A 15,618-nucleotide genomic window follows, 5' to 3' on the forward strand; every position below is an offset into this window, starting at 1 on the left:
AAGGTGGAATTGAACCTGGGTCCCTGGTGCTGTGAGGCAGCAGTGCTAATCACTGAGCCACTGTCTTGCGCTATCTTATCTGATTTTATCTACTGGTTCTATCTTATCTACACATTTTCTTTAACCCCCCCCCCCAATCTATTTACACAACCATTTCTGAAATATTGTTTGTAACATAAACATTAAAATATTGTAAGGCCAGTACCAAACTCAACAATTATTTTTCAACAATGAAGTATTTTTGCTGATGAATATGGAGTTCCTTTGACAAATATCCAATTGGCCTTTCAATTCCACCATCACCCTCCTGCATCAACACAGCTCCAACCCCAATATCACTGGTCAATAGTGACGTCAAAGGGTTTCAGGAAGTTTGGTCTGTCTAAAACTGGTGCAGTGGTTAATATGGCTTTTAACTTCTCAAATGTCTCTTGGCATTGTTCTGTCCACAAAAACTTTGTATTCTTCTTCAGCAAATCCATCAGTGTCGGCACAACATTGTGGGCTGAAGGGCCTGTTCTGTGCTGTACTGTTCTATGTTCTGTTTTATGTTCTATGTGTTGCCACCACACTACTAAAGTTTGGCACAAACTTCCAGTAGAATCTGCTTACTCCCAAAAATCAAAGCACATATTTCTTTGAGGATGGTTTTGGAAATTCCTCAATGGCCTTCGTCTTTGCATTCTGCAGGTTCACCCTTCCATGTCCAAGGTTATGTCCCAGGAGCATCACTTCTACCTTCGTGAATTCAGTTTTTGCTAAGTTTATAACCAGTTTTGTCTTCCTAGACTTTCAAAGAGCTTTGCCAAATGTATCATGTGACTTTTCCATGGCTGGCTAAAGATCGCAATGTCATCTATATAGACAGCACAATTATTCAATCCTTTCACAAACCTGTTCATAAGCCTTTGAAATGTGGCTGATGTGTTCTTCATACCAAAGGGCATTACTTTAAATTGATACAGCCCATTTGGGGTTACAAATGCAGAAACTTCTTTTGCTCACTCTTACAAAGGTACTTGCCAGTAACTATGGAGAAAGTCCAACTTTGTGATATAAGTGAATTGTCCAACTTTTTGCATACAATCCTCCAGCCTTGGAATTGGGTATGAATCCGATTTAGCTACATCATTGATCTTCCGATAATCCATGCAGAACCATTGAGTACCATCAGGTTTTAGAATGAACACCATTGGCGAACCCCACTCACTTTGACTTGATTGATGATATCTTCTTGGAGCATTGCTTCAGTTCCTTCTGTACCTGAGGCTTTAAGAGGATTAAGGCTGTAGGGGTATTTTTTTTTAATCAAAACAGCATTCCCTTCTTCAACCTCATGCGCCAGAGTATTAGTCCTCCTCATTCTATTCCCACATATGTCGTCATATTGCTGCAACAGGCCTTCCAATTCACTCCCCTGTTCCTGAGATAGTTAGTTCACTATCCTATGCCATTCTCTAAGGACTTGCTCATTACTTAACTTACTTTGGAGTACATCAAAATCAAATGATTCAGATTCTGTTTCCTCATCCTGAGGGACAGTAACTAATACTTGTTTCTCCAGTTCCGTGTCCAAAGGTGCTAGTTTTATTACTTCCTGTGGCATTTCTACCATTTTTCAACTATGGCAAAATTTAGCCACATCCTTATGCAATCCTGTCCAATAGAAGTACTTTTGTATCTCAGCCTGAGTCTTCCTCACTTCTAAATAACCTTCTATAGGTAATTTGTGCGCTACCCATAATACTTGCATTCTGTAGCCGGCAACACAACCTGGTGACCTTCTGTCAGACATATGGGAGCTGCAGATGCTGCAGAATCCGAGATTACAAAGTGTGGAGCTAGATGAACACAGCAGGTCAAGCAGTATCTTAGGAGCACAAAAGCTGACGTTTCGGGCCTAGACCCTTCATCAAAAACACTTTTTCTGATGAAGGGTCGAGGCCTGAAACGTCAGCTTTTGTGCTCCTAAGATGCTGCTTGGCCTGCTGTGTTCTTCCAGCTCCATACTTTGTTATCTCTGGTGAACTTCTGTCCATTTCTCCTCTGCACTAACCTGCCGAGGTCTCCATTTTTGCCTTGGGATTCTAACTTTTAGATAATAATACTCGGGAATATATTCTTATTCTTTTCCAAGTAGGCATTATGATATAGATCTCTTAATGTCTCAGCTTTTTGTTGTAAGTCTGGTTATCATTCAGAACTATACACTTCTGCCTGATCCTCTGCCTTTTCAGGTTTTTCCTTTACCATTTCACCAAACATGGTATCAACTAACTGGGCCTCAACTCCTTTATCTTTCTCTTTGGTTTTCCCCTCTTGCTTCAACCTCTGACTGTAGGACCTTGTCATCTTGTCATGTATGTTCCTTTTAACTCCTTAGTTCCCTGGTTTTCCTTTGGCTTCTCCACTATAAGGGACTCCCACTTTTGATCCTGCTAGGTTATTTACAAGAACAAACAGTATTCCCAGAATTGAAATTCTTTCAATCACTACCTCTTTCACTTCCCAGTTTTGATGGGACTTCCCAACCTGATCTTACCAAGGTGAACATTAAATCTCTGACCATCTATTCCACAGATTACCGCACTCTCGGATAACATTTCAGATGGAGTGCAAATACTTTTTTAAACCGCCAGCACTGTGACTTTATGTGTCCCACCCTATGGCAGTGAAAACACCCTTTCCCAGTACCTTTCTACAAGTCACAGTGCCGGTGGTTTATGTGCCCCACTCCACTGCAGTGAAAACATCTGACGCCCTTCACCTTCTTTTCACCCGCTTGGGTTTCTTTTGTCACCTGTGGTAATTTGTTCCCAGTGTGTCCGACATTTTGTTTTTCATTGAAGGATCTCCCATTTTCCCAATTTCTAACCCTCGTGGAATGAAATTGCTCTCAGAACCTAAATTTCAATTTATGCATTAATGCATATTCATCTATCATCACTGCAGCTCTTCAATATGAGTTTGTATCATTTCTGGAAGTGAGTTTCAAAACTCCCCCAGAAGAATATTCTCTCTAATCCTCAAATGTCTTTTCGATCTTTAATGCTGTCACCTCCTATTGAGGTTGCTCTGCTTAATTCTTTCAAACTCGACATAGCCTTCACACACCACCCACCAACCTCTGGAATCCCCCTAGTCCTCACATACCACCCCACCAACCTCCGCATACAACGCATCATCCTCTGACACTTCCGGCATCTACAATCCGACCCCACCACTAAAGACATTTTTCCAGCCGCACCCTTATCTACCTTCCAGAGAGACCACTCTCTCCACGACTCCCTTGTCCGCTCTACACTCCCCTCCAACCCCACCACGCCCGGTACTTTCCCCTGCAACCGCAGGACGTGCTACACTTGCCCCCACACCTCCTCCCTAACCCCCATCCCAGGCCCCAAGATGACTTTCCACATCAAGCAGATGTTCACCTGCACATCCGCCAATGCGGTATACTGTATCCATTGTACCCGGTGTGGCTTCCTCTACATTGGGGAAATCAAGGGGAAACTTGAGGACCACTTTGCAGAACACCTACATTCGGTTTGCAATAAACAACTACACCTCCCAGTCGCGAACCATTTCAACTCCTCCTCCCATTCCTTCGATGACATGTCCATCCTGGGCCTCCTGCAGTGCCATAATGATACCACCCATAGGTTGCAGGAACAGCAACTCATATTCTGCTTGGGAACCCTGCAGTCCAATGGTATGAATGTGGATTTCACAAGCTTCAAAATCTCCCCTCCTCCCACTGCATCCCAAAACCAGCCCAACTCGTCCTCGCCTCCCTAATCTGTTCTTCCTCTCACCTATCCTCTCCTCCCATCTCAAGCCGCACCTCCATTTCTTACTTACTAACCTCATCCCGCCCCCTTGACCTGTCCGTCCTCCCCAGACTGACCTATCCCCTCCCCACCTATCTTCTCCTCTATCCATCTTCAGTCCGCCTCCCCCTCTCTCCCTATTTATTTCAGAATCCTCTCCCCATCCCCCTTTTCTGATCAAAGCTCTAGGCCCGAAACGTCAGTTTTTGTGCTCCTAAGATGCTGCTTGGCCTGCTGTGTTCATCCAGCTCCACACTTTGTTATCTCCCATGACTCTGACCTAGTTCCTTCTTTATGTTTCCGAACCATAGCTTCTGGTATCAATTCATAGGCACTCAAAATTGCCTGTTTAACCTCTTCATAATCTCTTGACACCTCATCTGATGGCGCTGCAAAAACCTCACTAGCCCCGTCTACCAACTTGGTCTGAATTAACATTACCCACACAATCTCCGGCCAATTCATCTGCCTTGTCGGTTTCTCAAAGGAAATGAAAAAGGCTTCCACATCTTTTTTGTGGAATTTTGGTGACATTTGGAAATAATTGTACGTATCAGTATCATATCTATGGCTACGATAGTTTTGTTCATCATCACTCTTCTCCCCAATAAACCCTTTTGTCACCCTCATATCCATCCATTTAAATTGACATTGCTGTTCAATTTGCAACTTCTGAAGTTCAAACTTTCACTCTTCCACCTTCTCTTCACTCTCTTTCCCTCTCTTTTCTGTCGCTTCGCTAAGAACTTTCTTGTCCTTTCTTTATTTTCTAACATGTGTCTTCTTTCCCTATCTTTCTTTTCCAACTGGCTAATTTTCAACTTAATTTTCTCTAACTCCACTGCATTTGCCTGTTTCTCTGGTATACCTAAATACATGACCAACTCCGCTAAAATGTCAGTTTTCCTCTTGCCCCTTGTCAGCCCAATTCTAACCTGTTTGCTAATTCTAACCAAGTATCCTTCCTTTGTTTTTCTAAGCTTTCGTGACAATTTTGGGAAGCATCTTTAAACCCCAGAACCTCTTTAACAATGTTAAGAGCAATCTCCCTCACTTTTAATTTAACCAACTACAAGAAACTGAAATTAAACAGATTTTCTCACCCAAATTTTATGTAAAGATCTAGGACACTAATCCCCAAATCTGTTTAAATCTGTCTACATCTGTTCAGATGCCATACACAGAGCGGCCAGATCCCAAACATGAACCATCCAAATCGCAGACTCGAACCATTCCGATCCCAGACAAGCCCCCAATTTATCACTAAAGGGGCATAGCCTAACCCCTCTGGTGGTTAAATCAAAACACAAGTTCCAATCTATTATGGCAGGATTAGAGATTCCCATCTAATAATTACCCCCGAAAGACCCATAGAAGCTTGCCTTTCCCTTCGTATTCTGTTAAAAGAATGCTTAAAAGGAAGAAAATTACTGATCCACTGAATAAATAATGAGAAACAAATTATTTACTTAACCCTAAAAATGAAGAAATTAACAGAATTACTAATATTCTGAATGATTCCCCTCAGACTACTAACTACTCCACAATTGAACCAATTTCTACTGGAATACTATTCAAATAAACACAAATCCCACTTATATAAACCCAAATAATAAGACAACAATGAATTGAGCCTTAACCTCTCCAAGTTCACACAGACTATGCTTTGTCTCCTTTATCTCCAATCTTCTTTTACTTCATAAATGTCTTTCTTCTGATGATTCTGCTAGCTTGGATGTTTTCTCATTAATTTCTTTGATGAGGACTTTGAGCTAAAATGCCGGGGTACCTTTGATGGATCTTTTCAGTGAGCTCAATGATTTTATGTGAAAGCCATGGGGTTTAGGTCTCAGATGACAGACTTCCGCTGCAGCTGAAATTTGGCTGTCCCCTCAGATGGCAGTTGGGTCTCTCCCAATTTTCCAAATGCCCTCATCTTCATACCCATAATGACAAAATAGTGTTGCTCAAGTAGAATTGGTTTGATGTTGTCCACACCATCAGATTTAAATTCAGTTGGTTTTTGGAGCTCAGAGCCTAGTTCAAATGGATTGGCTAAATTCAAATTTGTTGTCCACGTACCAAAACAAAACTGCTGTTTTATCTGCCGGCTGTGAGGCCTTTTGATACACTTATTTCAATTTTAGCTCTTTATGTCCTGGTAACTTTAGCTGCTGCACCCAGATTTACATTTTAAAAATCTCTAAGCACAAAAAAAAATCACATCTTAAAAGGGCTATGCACAGTTTTCCCCACTATCATTTTTCCAAGAAATTCTAACTTCCTGCCTTCCAATTCACAAATACCTCACAATTTCGCAGCAACCTCCTCTGTCCGTAAACGCAACACCCTTGGTTTGAAAAAAATTAAATCTCTCCCTTCTCATCTTAAATCTTTGTAGTCTAGTTTTGGACTCCCCAACGAGGAAAAAGACCTTGGCTATACACCTTATCCATGCCTCTCGTGATTTTATAAACCTCTGTATGATCATTTCAGAGCTTCCAACACTCCAGGGCAAAATGCCCCAAACTATTCAGTCTCTCCCTATAGCTTAAAACCACGAGTCTCAACAACATTCTTGTAAATCTTTTCTGCACCTACTCAAGATCAATAATATCCTTCCTATAGAAGGGAAATCAGAATTGAACACAGTATTCTAAAACTGGCCTCACTGATATCCTGTACAGCTGCCAGGTGACGTACTAACTCCTATATTCAATGCACTGACCAATGAAGGCAAAGGTGCCAAATGCCTTCTTCACCACCCTTCTACCAGTGACTCCATTTTCAAAGAACAATGCACCTGCACCTGTAAATCTCTTTGTTCGACAATACTCTTCAGGGCCCGAACATTAATAGTACAAGTCCTATCCAGGTGTGCCTTACCAAAGTGCAACACCTCACATTTGTTTAAATTAAACACCATCTGTGACCTCTCCACCTATTGGCCCATTGGCCCATTTAATCAAGGTCCCATTGTACTCTGAGTTAATCTTCTTCACTGTCCACCACACCATATTTTTGGTGTCATCTGCAAACTGACTAACTATACCACCTATATTCATATCCAAATCACTTATATAAAGAACAAAAGGTAGTGGATGCAGCACCGATCCTTGTGGGACACCACAGGTCGCAGGCTTGCAATCTGAAAAACCTCAACCACAGCCGTCTGTCTCCAACTTTCAAGCCAGTTTTGTATCTAATTACCTTTGTTGAAATCCATATAGACAATGCCTTCATTAATCTTCTCTGCCGTCTCTTTAAAAACGTCAGCCAAATTCGTGAGAAATTTCTGTCGCAAAAAGTAATGTTGACTATCCCTAGTATCAGAGATAATGGGAACTGCAGATGCTGGAGAATTCCAAGATAATAAAATGTGAGGCTGGATGAACACAGCAGACCAAGCAGCATCTCAGGAGCACAAAAGCTGACGTTTCGGGCCTAGACCCTTCATCAGAGAGGGGGATGGGGAGAGGGAACTGGAATAAATAGGGAGAGAGGGGGAGGCGGACCGAAGATGGAGAGTAAAGAAGATAGGTGGAGAGAGTATAGGTGGGGAGGTAGGGAGGGGATAGGTCAGTCCAGGGAAGACGGACAGGTCAAGGAGGTGGGATGAGGTTAGTAGGTAGATGGGGGTGCGGCTTGGGGTGGGAGGAAGGGATGGGTGAGAGGAAGAAACAGTTAGGGAGGCAGAGACAGGTTGGACTGGTTTTGGGATGCAGTGGGTGGGGGGGGAAGAGCTGGGCTGGTTATGTGGTGCAGTGGGGGGAGGGGACGAACTGGGCTGGTTGAGGGATGCAGTAGGGGAAGGGGAGATTTTGAAACTGGTGAAGTCCACATTGATACCATATGGCCTCCTCCCACCCACCCTCCTGCAAAAATTCCATCCCCTATTTCCAATTCCTCCACCTCCGCCGCATCTGCTCCCACGATAAGACATTCCACTCCCGCACATCCCAGATGTCCAAGTTCTTTAAGGACCGCAACTTTCCCCCCACAGTGATCGAGAACGCCCTTGACCGCGTCTCCCGTATTTCCCGCACACCCCGCCCCCGCCACAACCGCCCTAAGAGGATCCCCCTCGTTCTCACACACCACCCTACCAACCTCCGGATACAACGCATCATCCTCTGACACTTCCGCCATTTACAATCCGACCCCACCACCCAAGACATTTTTCCATTCCCCACCCCTGTCTGCTTTCCAGAGAGACCACTCTCTCCGTGACTCCCTTGTTCGCTCCACACTGCCCTCCAACCCCACCACACCCGCCACCTTCCCCTGCAACCGCAGGAAATGCTACACTTGCCCCCACACCTCCTCCCTCACCCCTATCCCAGGCCCCAAGATGACATTCCACATTAAGCAGAGGTTCACCTGCACATCTGCCAATGTGGTATACTGCATCCACTTTTCCCAGTGCGGCTTCCTCTACATTGGGGAAACCAAGCGGAGGCTTGGGGACCGCTTTGCAGAACACCTCCGCTCAGTTCGCAACAAACAACTGCACCTCCCAGTCGCAAACCATTTCCACTCCCCCTCCCATTCTCTAGATGACATGTCCATCATGGGCCTCCTGCACTGCCACAATGATGCCACCCGAAGGTTGCAGGAACAGCAACTCATATTCCGCCTGGGAACCCTGCAGCCATATGGTATCAATGTGGACTTCACCAGTTTCAAAATCTACCCTTCCCCTACTGCATCCCTAAACCAGCACAGTTCGTCCCCTCCCCCCACTGCACCACACAACCAGCCCAGCTCTTCCCCCCCACCCACTGCATCCCAAAACCAGTCCAACCTGTCTCTGCCTCCCTAACCGGTTCTTCCTCTCACCCATCCCTTCCTCCCACCCCAAGCCGCACCCCCATCTACCTACTAACCTCATTCCACCTCCTTGACCTGTCCGTCTTCCCTGGACTGACCTATCCCCTCCCTACCTCCCCACCTATACTGTCTCCACCTATCTTCTTTACTCTCCATCTTCGGTCCGCCTCCCCCTCTCTCCCTATTTATTCCAGTTCCCTCCCCCCATCCCCCTCTCTGATGAAGGGTCTAGGCCCGAAACGTCAGCTTTTGTACTCCTGAGATGCTGCTTGGCCTGCTGTGTTCATCCAGCCTCACATTTTATTATGTTGACTATCCCTAATCCATCCTTACTTTTCCAAATGTTTACAAATTCTGTCCCTCAGAATCCCCTAAACAACTGACCCACCACTGACATAAGGTTTACCAGCTTATACTTCCCTGGCTTTTCTTTACAACCTTTCTTAAATAATGGCATCACATTAGCCAACTTCCAGTCTTCCGCAAACTCACTGTGGCTGTCGATGATACAAATATCTCATCTAGGGGCCCAGCAATGTGTTCACTAGCTTCCCACAAAGTTCTAGGAAACACCTGATCAGGTCCCAGGGAATTACCTACCTTTATCCATTTTAAGATCTCCAGCATCTCTTCCTAATATGACCTCTTTGCAAAACATCACTATTTACTTCCCAAGTTCCCTAGGTTCCATGCGCTTCTCCACAGTAAATAGAAACATGAAATATTTGTTTAGTATTTCACCCATCTCCTGTGATTCCGCACATAGATAATCACTTTGGGCTTTGAGGGTCCCTATTCTCTCCTCAGTTGCTCTTTCACCCTTAACATACAGGTAGAATCTCTTTGAATGCTCCTTAACTCTATTTGCCAAAGCTATCTCATGTCCTCTTTTTGCTCTTCTGATTTCCCCCTTAAGTATATTTCTACTGCTCTTATACTCCGCTATGTATTCACTCAATCGCACCTATCTATTCTTGACATATGTCTTCTTCTTTAACGTTGATCAGAGCCTCAATTTCTCTAGTCATCCAGTATTCCCTATATCTACCAGCCTTGCCCTTCACACTAATAGGTACATACTGTTTCAGAACTCTCATTATCTCCTCTTTAAGGACCTCCCACTTCCTAACTGGCCCTTTACCTGCAAATAGCCTCCCTCAATCAACTTTTGAACGTTCCTGTCTAATACTGTCAAAATTGGCCTTATTTCATTAGAACTTTAACTTTTTGATTAGTTCTATCTTTTCCAAAGCAATTGTAAAACAAAGAGAATTATGATCACTTGCCCCATAGTGCTCCGCCACCATTACCTCAGTCACTGCCCTGCCTTATTCCCCAAGAAGGTCAAGTCCTGTAGGTATATCCTAGAGTTTCCACATGTTTTCTTGTACACACTTAACAAATTCTTCGCCATCCAAGCCCTTAGCACAATGACAGTCCCAGTCTATGTTTGGAAAGTTAAACCTTTACAACTTTTATTCTGAATTTTTGGGACCTATAATACAATCCCAACAAGGTGATCATCACTTTCCTATTTCTCAGTTCGATTCATACAGCTTCACTGGATGATTTCCCTAAATACAGCCGTAATGATATCCCTAACCAAAAATGTCACTCTCCCTCCTATTTCACCTCCCTTTCTATCCTTCCTATAGCATCTATACTGTGGAACATTAAGCTGCCAGTCCTGTCCATTCCTGATCTACGTTCATGTAATAACTATGATATCCCAGTGCCATGTTCCCAATCATGCCATAAGTTCATCTGCTTTACCTGTCAGGCTTCTTGCATTGAAGTAAATGCAGTTTAATTTATCAGTCTTATCTCATTCTCTGCCAAGCTATTGTCTTCTTTGACTATTTAACTTGCTCCGCTCAGGAGAGGAAATGGCCTAATAGTATTATTGCTGGACTGTTAATCCAGAGACCAGACAAGATTCTGGGGACCATGGCAGATGTTGGAATTTGATTTTAATTAACATCCGGAATGAGGAATCCAAGTAGTATTACTCTTACTCTTGTAAAGTCCTCTTTGTCTCTAATTGTTCCAACTGATCCATGCAATCTGATAGCATTCACAATTCCTATTCCAGTTTCAATGCATTTGAAAATATACAATGCTTACATTAAGACATTGGAAAACTAAGCTAAGGAAGTAAAGGAGAATTTTTTTAAAAAGGAAGCGTTTTCTGCATATGTGCCAAACCCATGATGAACCAGAAATTAAAATTAAAGTCAATAACACAGACAGTTAACATTAAACCATGTAATCTCCAGAGAAAGATGAAGAAAAAATCCAGAAGCAATCTTACATAATATTTATAAAACTTCATTGTCATATTAGAGTAACAATCAAGAGTGAATTCCAAGATCTAGGTATAAATAGAAGCTATCTGAGGTGTTAATTTCCATATTAAAAACAGTAGTTCACATGAATATTCTTTGTAAGACTACTCAGTGAAACTGGTTTGGTCAGTTTCAATCCAGTTCTGAGAGGACTTATGGCCATCTTAAAAATCTAGCCTTAACCACGCAAAAGGGCAAATTCCATTTTGAAATAGTAGTTCCTAAGTGCTACATGCTAAACGAAATAGTCACTCTATGGCGCTTTATTAAATAGTAAAATTGCCACGAGACCAAAGGACTGCTCTCTCACTAGAGATAGATGACTGCTGGTGGTTTAGCCTGAGGATCACCACACCTCAAGTGATGGGGGGAGGTTTACAAGGAGACTCCCTCATGGTTCACCTCAGCCAGCGCAAGAATTGAGCTCACACTTGGCATCACTCTGCAACACAAACCAGCTGTCCAGCCGACTGACCTAAAGAACAAGTAAAGGCATTTTCACAATGTCTATAACTATTATACCCGATATATAAACATATAGTCCTGTTACTAGAGGGATATTTCAGATAAAATATCACTCATCGGGAGTAAGTGGCTTACAAATCATGGGGGCATTTATCCAAATTCTGAACGTGTGCATTCTTTGGTTATGTTGCTATGACAAGAATGCAACTTCATAAGATTACCTCGCTTTCCAATTTTTTAAGTTTACATTTTTAAAGCTGTTGCTACTCATGCAACATAACCTCACTAGTGTACCTGAGAAAGAACCAGAAAAACCAAGGCAATTACATTTTTGATGATTTTCCTCAGGTGTTTTTAATATTTTGACAGATGTAAATTCATTCCATATTTATACAGGTGTGTTGTCTGGGATTCTCTGCTTCAATCTTCATGAACAATGTTGAGGTAGCTTTTCAATCCAAACATATTTATGTTTTATTCCAACGAAATGCTGCACCCCAAGCCAGGATGTGTCATGCTGCCAGCTCCAAATACGACCAACATTCCAGCTCAGAATAAAAACCATTCTAAATAAATCGCATTCAACCTATGAATAATGTCATTGCACATTGGCTATTACTTCTTAGTTTTACCTTATTTAATGTATTCAGTGCTTCTTGTGCTGCAATTAAAGCTGGCTCTGCTTTTGCCAAGTCTTCTTCACAAGACTGTTGCTTTTCTCTTACGTTCTAAACATAAAGAAAACAGCTAAAAACCTCTTCAAATTTCAAAGATTAATGCAATAAGTTGATAAATTAAAGCAAAGTACTTTACCTCATTAATGATTTGTACTTTTTTCTCCTCCTCATCAGCAATTCTTTTATTTTTGGTCACAATTTCTGTTTGCTGTCCAACAACTTTAATTAATTTGTCTGCATCCTCATTTTTCTGTTGCAGCTCCACTTCTTGTACAGCAAGTTTACTTTTTAAATCATCTACCTGTATAGTAAAGGCATATTCATACTTGCTCCATTCATGACTTATTACATTATTAAAAGAGAATATGTATGTGCATAGGTTAGAGATGCTGGGGTTGCTTTTGCAGAACAAATGTATGAGGGTCATTAACACGTTAGATACAGGGGAACTATTCTCATTGGAAGGATCAACAAAAAGAAGACGTTAAATAAAGATGATTGGCAAAAGGAGCAATGGCAACTGTACACACTGTACATCTATGACTGTGTAGCCAAATTCCAACTGAATGCCATTTACAAGTTTGCTGACGACACCACTATAGTAGGATTGGATATCAAACAATGATGAGTCAGAATACAGAAAGGAGATAGGGGGTTTGGCGATGTGGTGCAATGAGAACAACCTCTCTCTCAATGTCGGCAAAACTAAGAACCAATCATTGACCTCAGAAAGACGAAAGGAGAACACAGACCTATTTGCATCAACAGAGCTGAGGTAGAGAGGTTGGAGAGCATCTGGTTCCTAGGAGTGATAATAACCAACAACCTGTCCAGGATTTCCCATGTGGATGCAATGGTCAAGAAGGCACAACAACACCTCTTCTTCATTAGGTGGCTCCAGAAGTTTGGCATGTCCACAAGTTTCCTCACCTAGAAATACACAATTGAAAGCATACTGCCCAGTTGCATAATGGACTGGTATGGCAACTGCTTTGCCCAGGACCATAAGAAATGACAGAAGATTGTGTGCACAGCCCAGATTCCATTTACATGGCTCATTGCCTTGGAAAAGCTGCCAACATCATCAAAGACTGATCACACCTGACAATGCTCTCCTACAACCTCCTACATCAGGCAGAAGATACAGAAGCTTGAATACATGCAGCAGTATATTGAAGAACAGCTTCTTCCCTGCTGTTATTAGACTGATGAATGGATTCTCTAACTTCAAATAATGCTGGAGTTGCTAATGTTGATCTTGCCTAGTGCACGCCCTGTGGAATGTAACCTGCATACCTTGTCCAAATGTATTTTTGACCCTATGAGCGGTTTGTCCTTGCTAATTATGTTCTGTCTGTACTGCTCGTAAACAAAGTTTTTTTACCATACTCCGGTACAGGTGACAATAAATCAATCAATCAACATGCAAAAATGTTTTACAGGATGAGTAGTTAGGATCTGAGTTGCAATGCTTGAGATTTTGATGCATACAGATTAAATTATGTCTTCAGAAAGGCAATTAGACAATTATCTGAGAGGAAAGGTATTGCAGTGCTGTGGCAGGAACTGAGGATGGGGGGGGGGGTTTTGAAAGAAGGTGGAAGGTTCCATTTGGCAAACTGGCCAAAAGATCTCCTGTACTGTAGGACCATAAGACTGTAAGAAGTCAGAACAGGAGGGTCCCATTGGCTCCTAGAACCTGCTCTGCAATTCAAAGGAATACGGCTGATCTGACATGCCTCACATCCACTTTTCTGTCTTTACTCCATAACGCTTGACTCCCCTACTGATTAAGAATCTAAATCAGCTTTAATGTATATGAGGACTCTGCCTCCACGGCTCTCCATTGCAAGGAAATCCAAAAACTCACAAATCTATGAGAAAAGGAACTCCTCCTCATCTCGGTCTTAAATCGGCACACCTTTATTCTGAGATGGTACCCTGTGGTCCTAAATCTTCCAATGAGGGGAAACATTCTCTCAGCCTTTTACAAATTCTAAACGTTTCAATGAAATTACTTCTCATTCTCCTAAATCCCAATGAGTAGCACCCTAACCTGTTTAACCTTTGTTCATAAGACATACCGGGGATCAAGCTAGTGAACCTTCTCTTAACTGCCTCTGATGAAATAATATCTTTCCTTAAATAAGGAAATAAAACTGCTCTCCATTTTCCAGATGTGGTCTTACCACACCATGTACAGTTGCAATAAGACTCCTTAATCTTACACTCCAACCCTTTGAAATGAGGGCAAACAATCTATTAGACTTCTTGTGAACCTTTTCAGAAACATGGATACACATTGCGGATACACCTTTCTCATTCAAGAAATTCTCCTTAATCAATTTTAACAAACCCCTAATCTCATAGTCGTTAACCAACTCAGATGACCTAAAATTGTATCAGAGATAATAGGAAGTGCAGATGCTGGAGAATCTGAGATAACAAAGTGTAGAGCTGGATGAACACAGAAAGCCAAGCAACTCCTGGGATGCTGCTTGGCCTGTTGTGTTCACCCAGCTCGACACTTTGTTATCTCAGATGAGCTAAATCCAGTTGACTAAGTTGGAAAATATCTAGTAGCAAATAAGAAAATGACTAACATGTTGCCTGAATCCCATGAGTATTTGTGACAGTGTGCCTTAAACATGATTTCTGAGAGTCTAATGATACATCTAAAAAGCTTACTAGCTTTGTGAATGTTACACAGTTGACTTCAATTGTTTTAGTCCCAAACGTTTAAAAATTTCCTGGAAAACTCGAGACATGAAGGCAGAACTCTGATCAGACTGTACTTCAACGGTAGTCCGTAATGAATAAAAATCTGAATTAACCTTTCCACTACTTCATTCGCTGTAATGGCTCTTAAAAGAACAGCCTCTAGGTATCAAGTTAGCATGTTCATAACTGGACATTCTGCTGTCCTACATTTGTTTTTGGTATTAGTCCATTACAACTCACTACAACTTAACTAAATAGCTCTTTGAAAACTTTGAATGGTATAGGCATCAGCTGGTCTGATTATATGTTTGGCTTTACTACCATGTGACATATATGGCACTGTACAGCACTGGACTCAATCTTTATGAAGTCCCAGCCATTTAGACTACCCATTTGTTGATGCCTACGTTTCCCATATTTCGAAGAGCGCTGTCATTGACGCTTCATGTGATGCCTGCAACATCTTCTAAGATATCTGGACACTGCCATTATTTGATGAACAAGCCTCCAATATTTATCTGCAGTTCTATGAAGGTGTCGCTATGTCCTCATTAAAACTCTGTCTTTGATGTAACAGCACTCTGGAACCATTTTAGCCTCAGCTTCAATGTAGGATATCTTTGCTAATTTACTGCTAACTGGGTCTGCTTCCTGAGCCTCAGTTAATCAAGATATGCCAACCACTTCCTGTTCTGAAATGCAATTTCAACTACCCTAATATATGCTTATGATATTACTGTGTCCTCTGAT

General features: G+C 42.1%; 1 protein-coding gene across 1 annotated transcript in view; it reads right to left on the reverse strand.

The window, feature by feature from the left end:
- LOC125463872 (dynein axonemal heavy chain 17-like) overlaps positions 1-15,618 on the reverse strand; it is a 364,283-nt gene that overhangs the window by 109,007 nt on the left and 239,658 nt on the right. The window contains exons 41-42 of the mRNA XM_059653668.1: positions 12,284-12,448; positions 12,103-12,198 (exon numbers count right to left, since the gene is read on the reverse strand). Coding sequence (XP_059509651.1) covers positions 12,103-12,198; positions 12,284-12,448 — 261 coding nt within the window. The remainder of the gene's footprint in view (positions 1-12,102; positions 12,199-12,283; positions 12,449-15,618) is intronic.

The sequence above is a fragment of the Stegostoma tigrinum genome, chromosome 22, assembly GCF_030684315.1.
Source record: "Stegostoma tigrinum isolate sSteTig4 chromosome 22, sSteTig4.hap1, whole genome shotgun sequence".
Taxonomy (NCBI): Eukaryota; Metazoa; Chordata; class Chondrichthyes; order Orectolobiformes; family Stegostomatidae; genus Stegostoma; species Stegostoma tigrinum.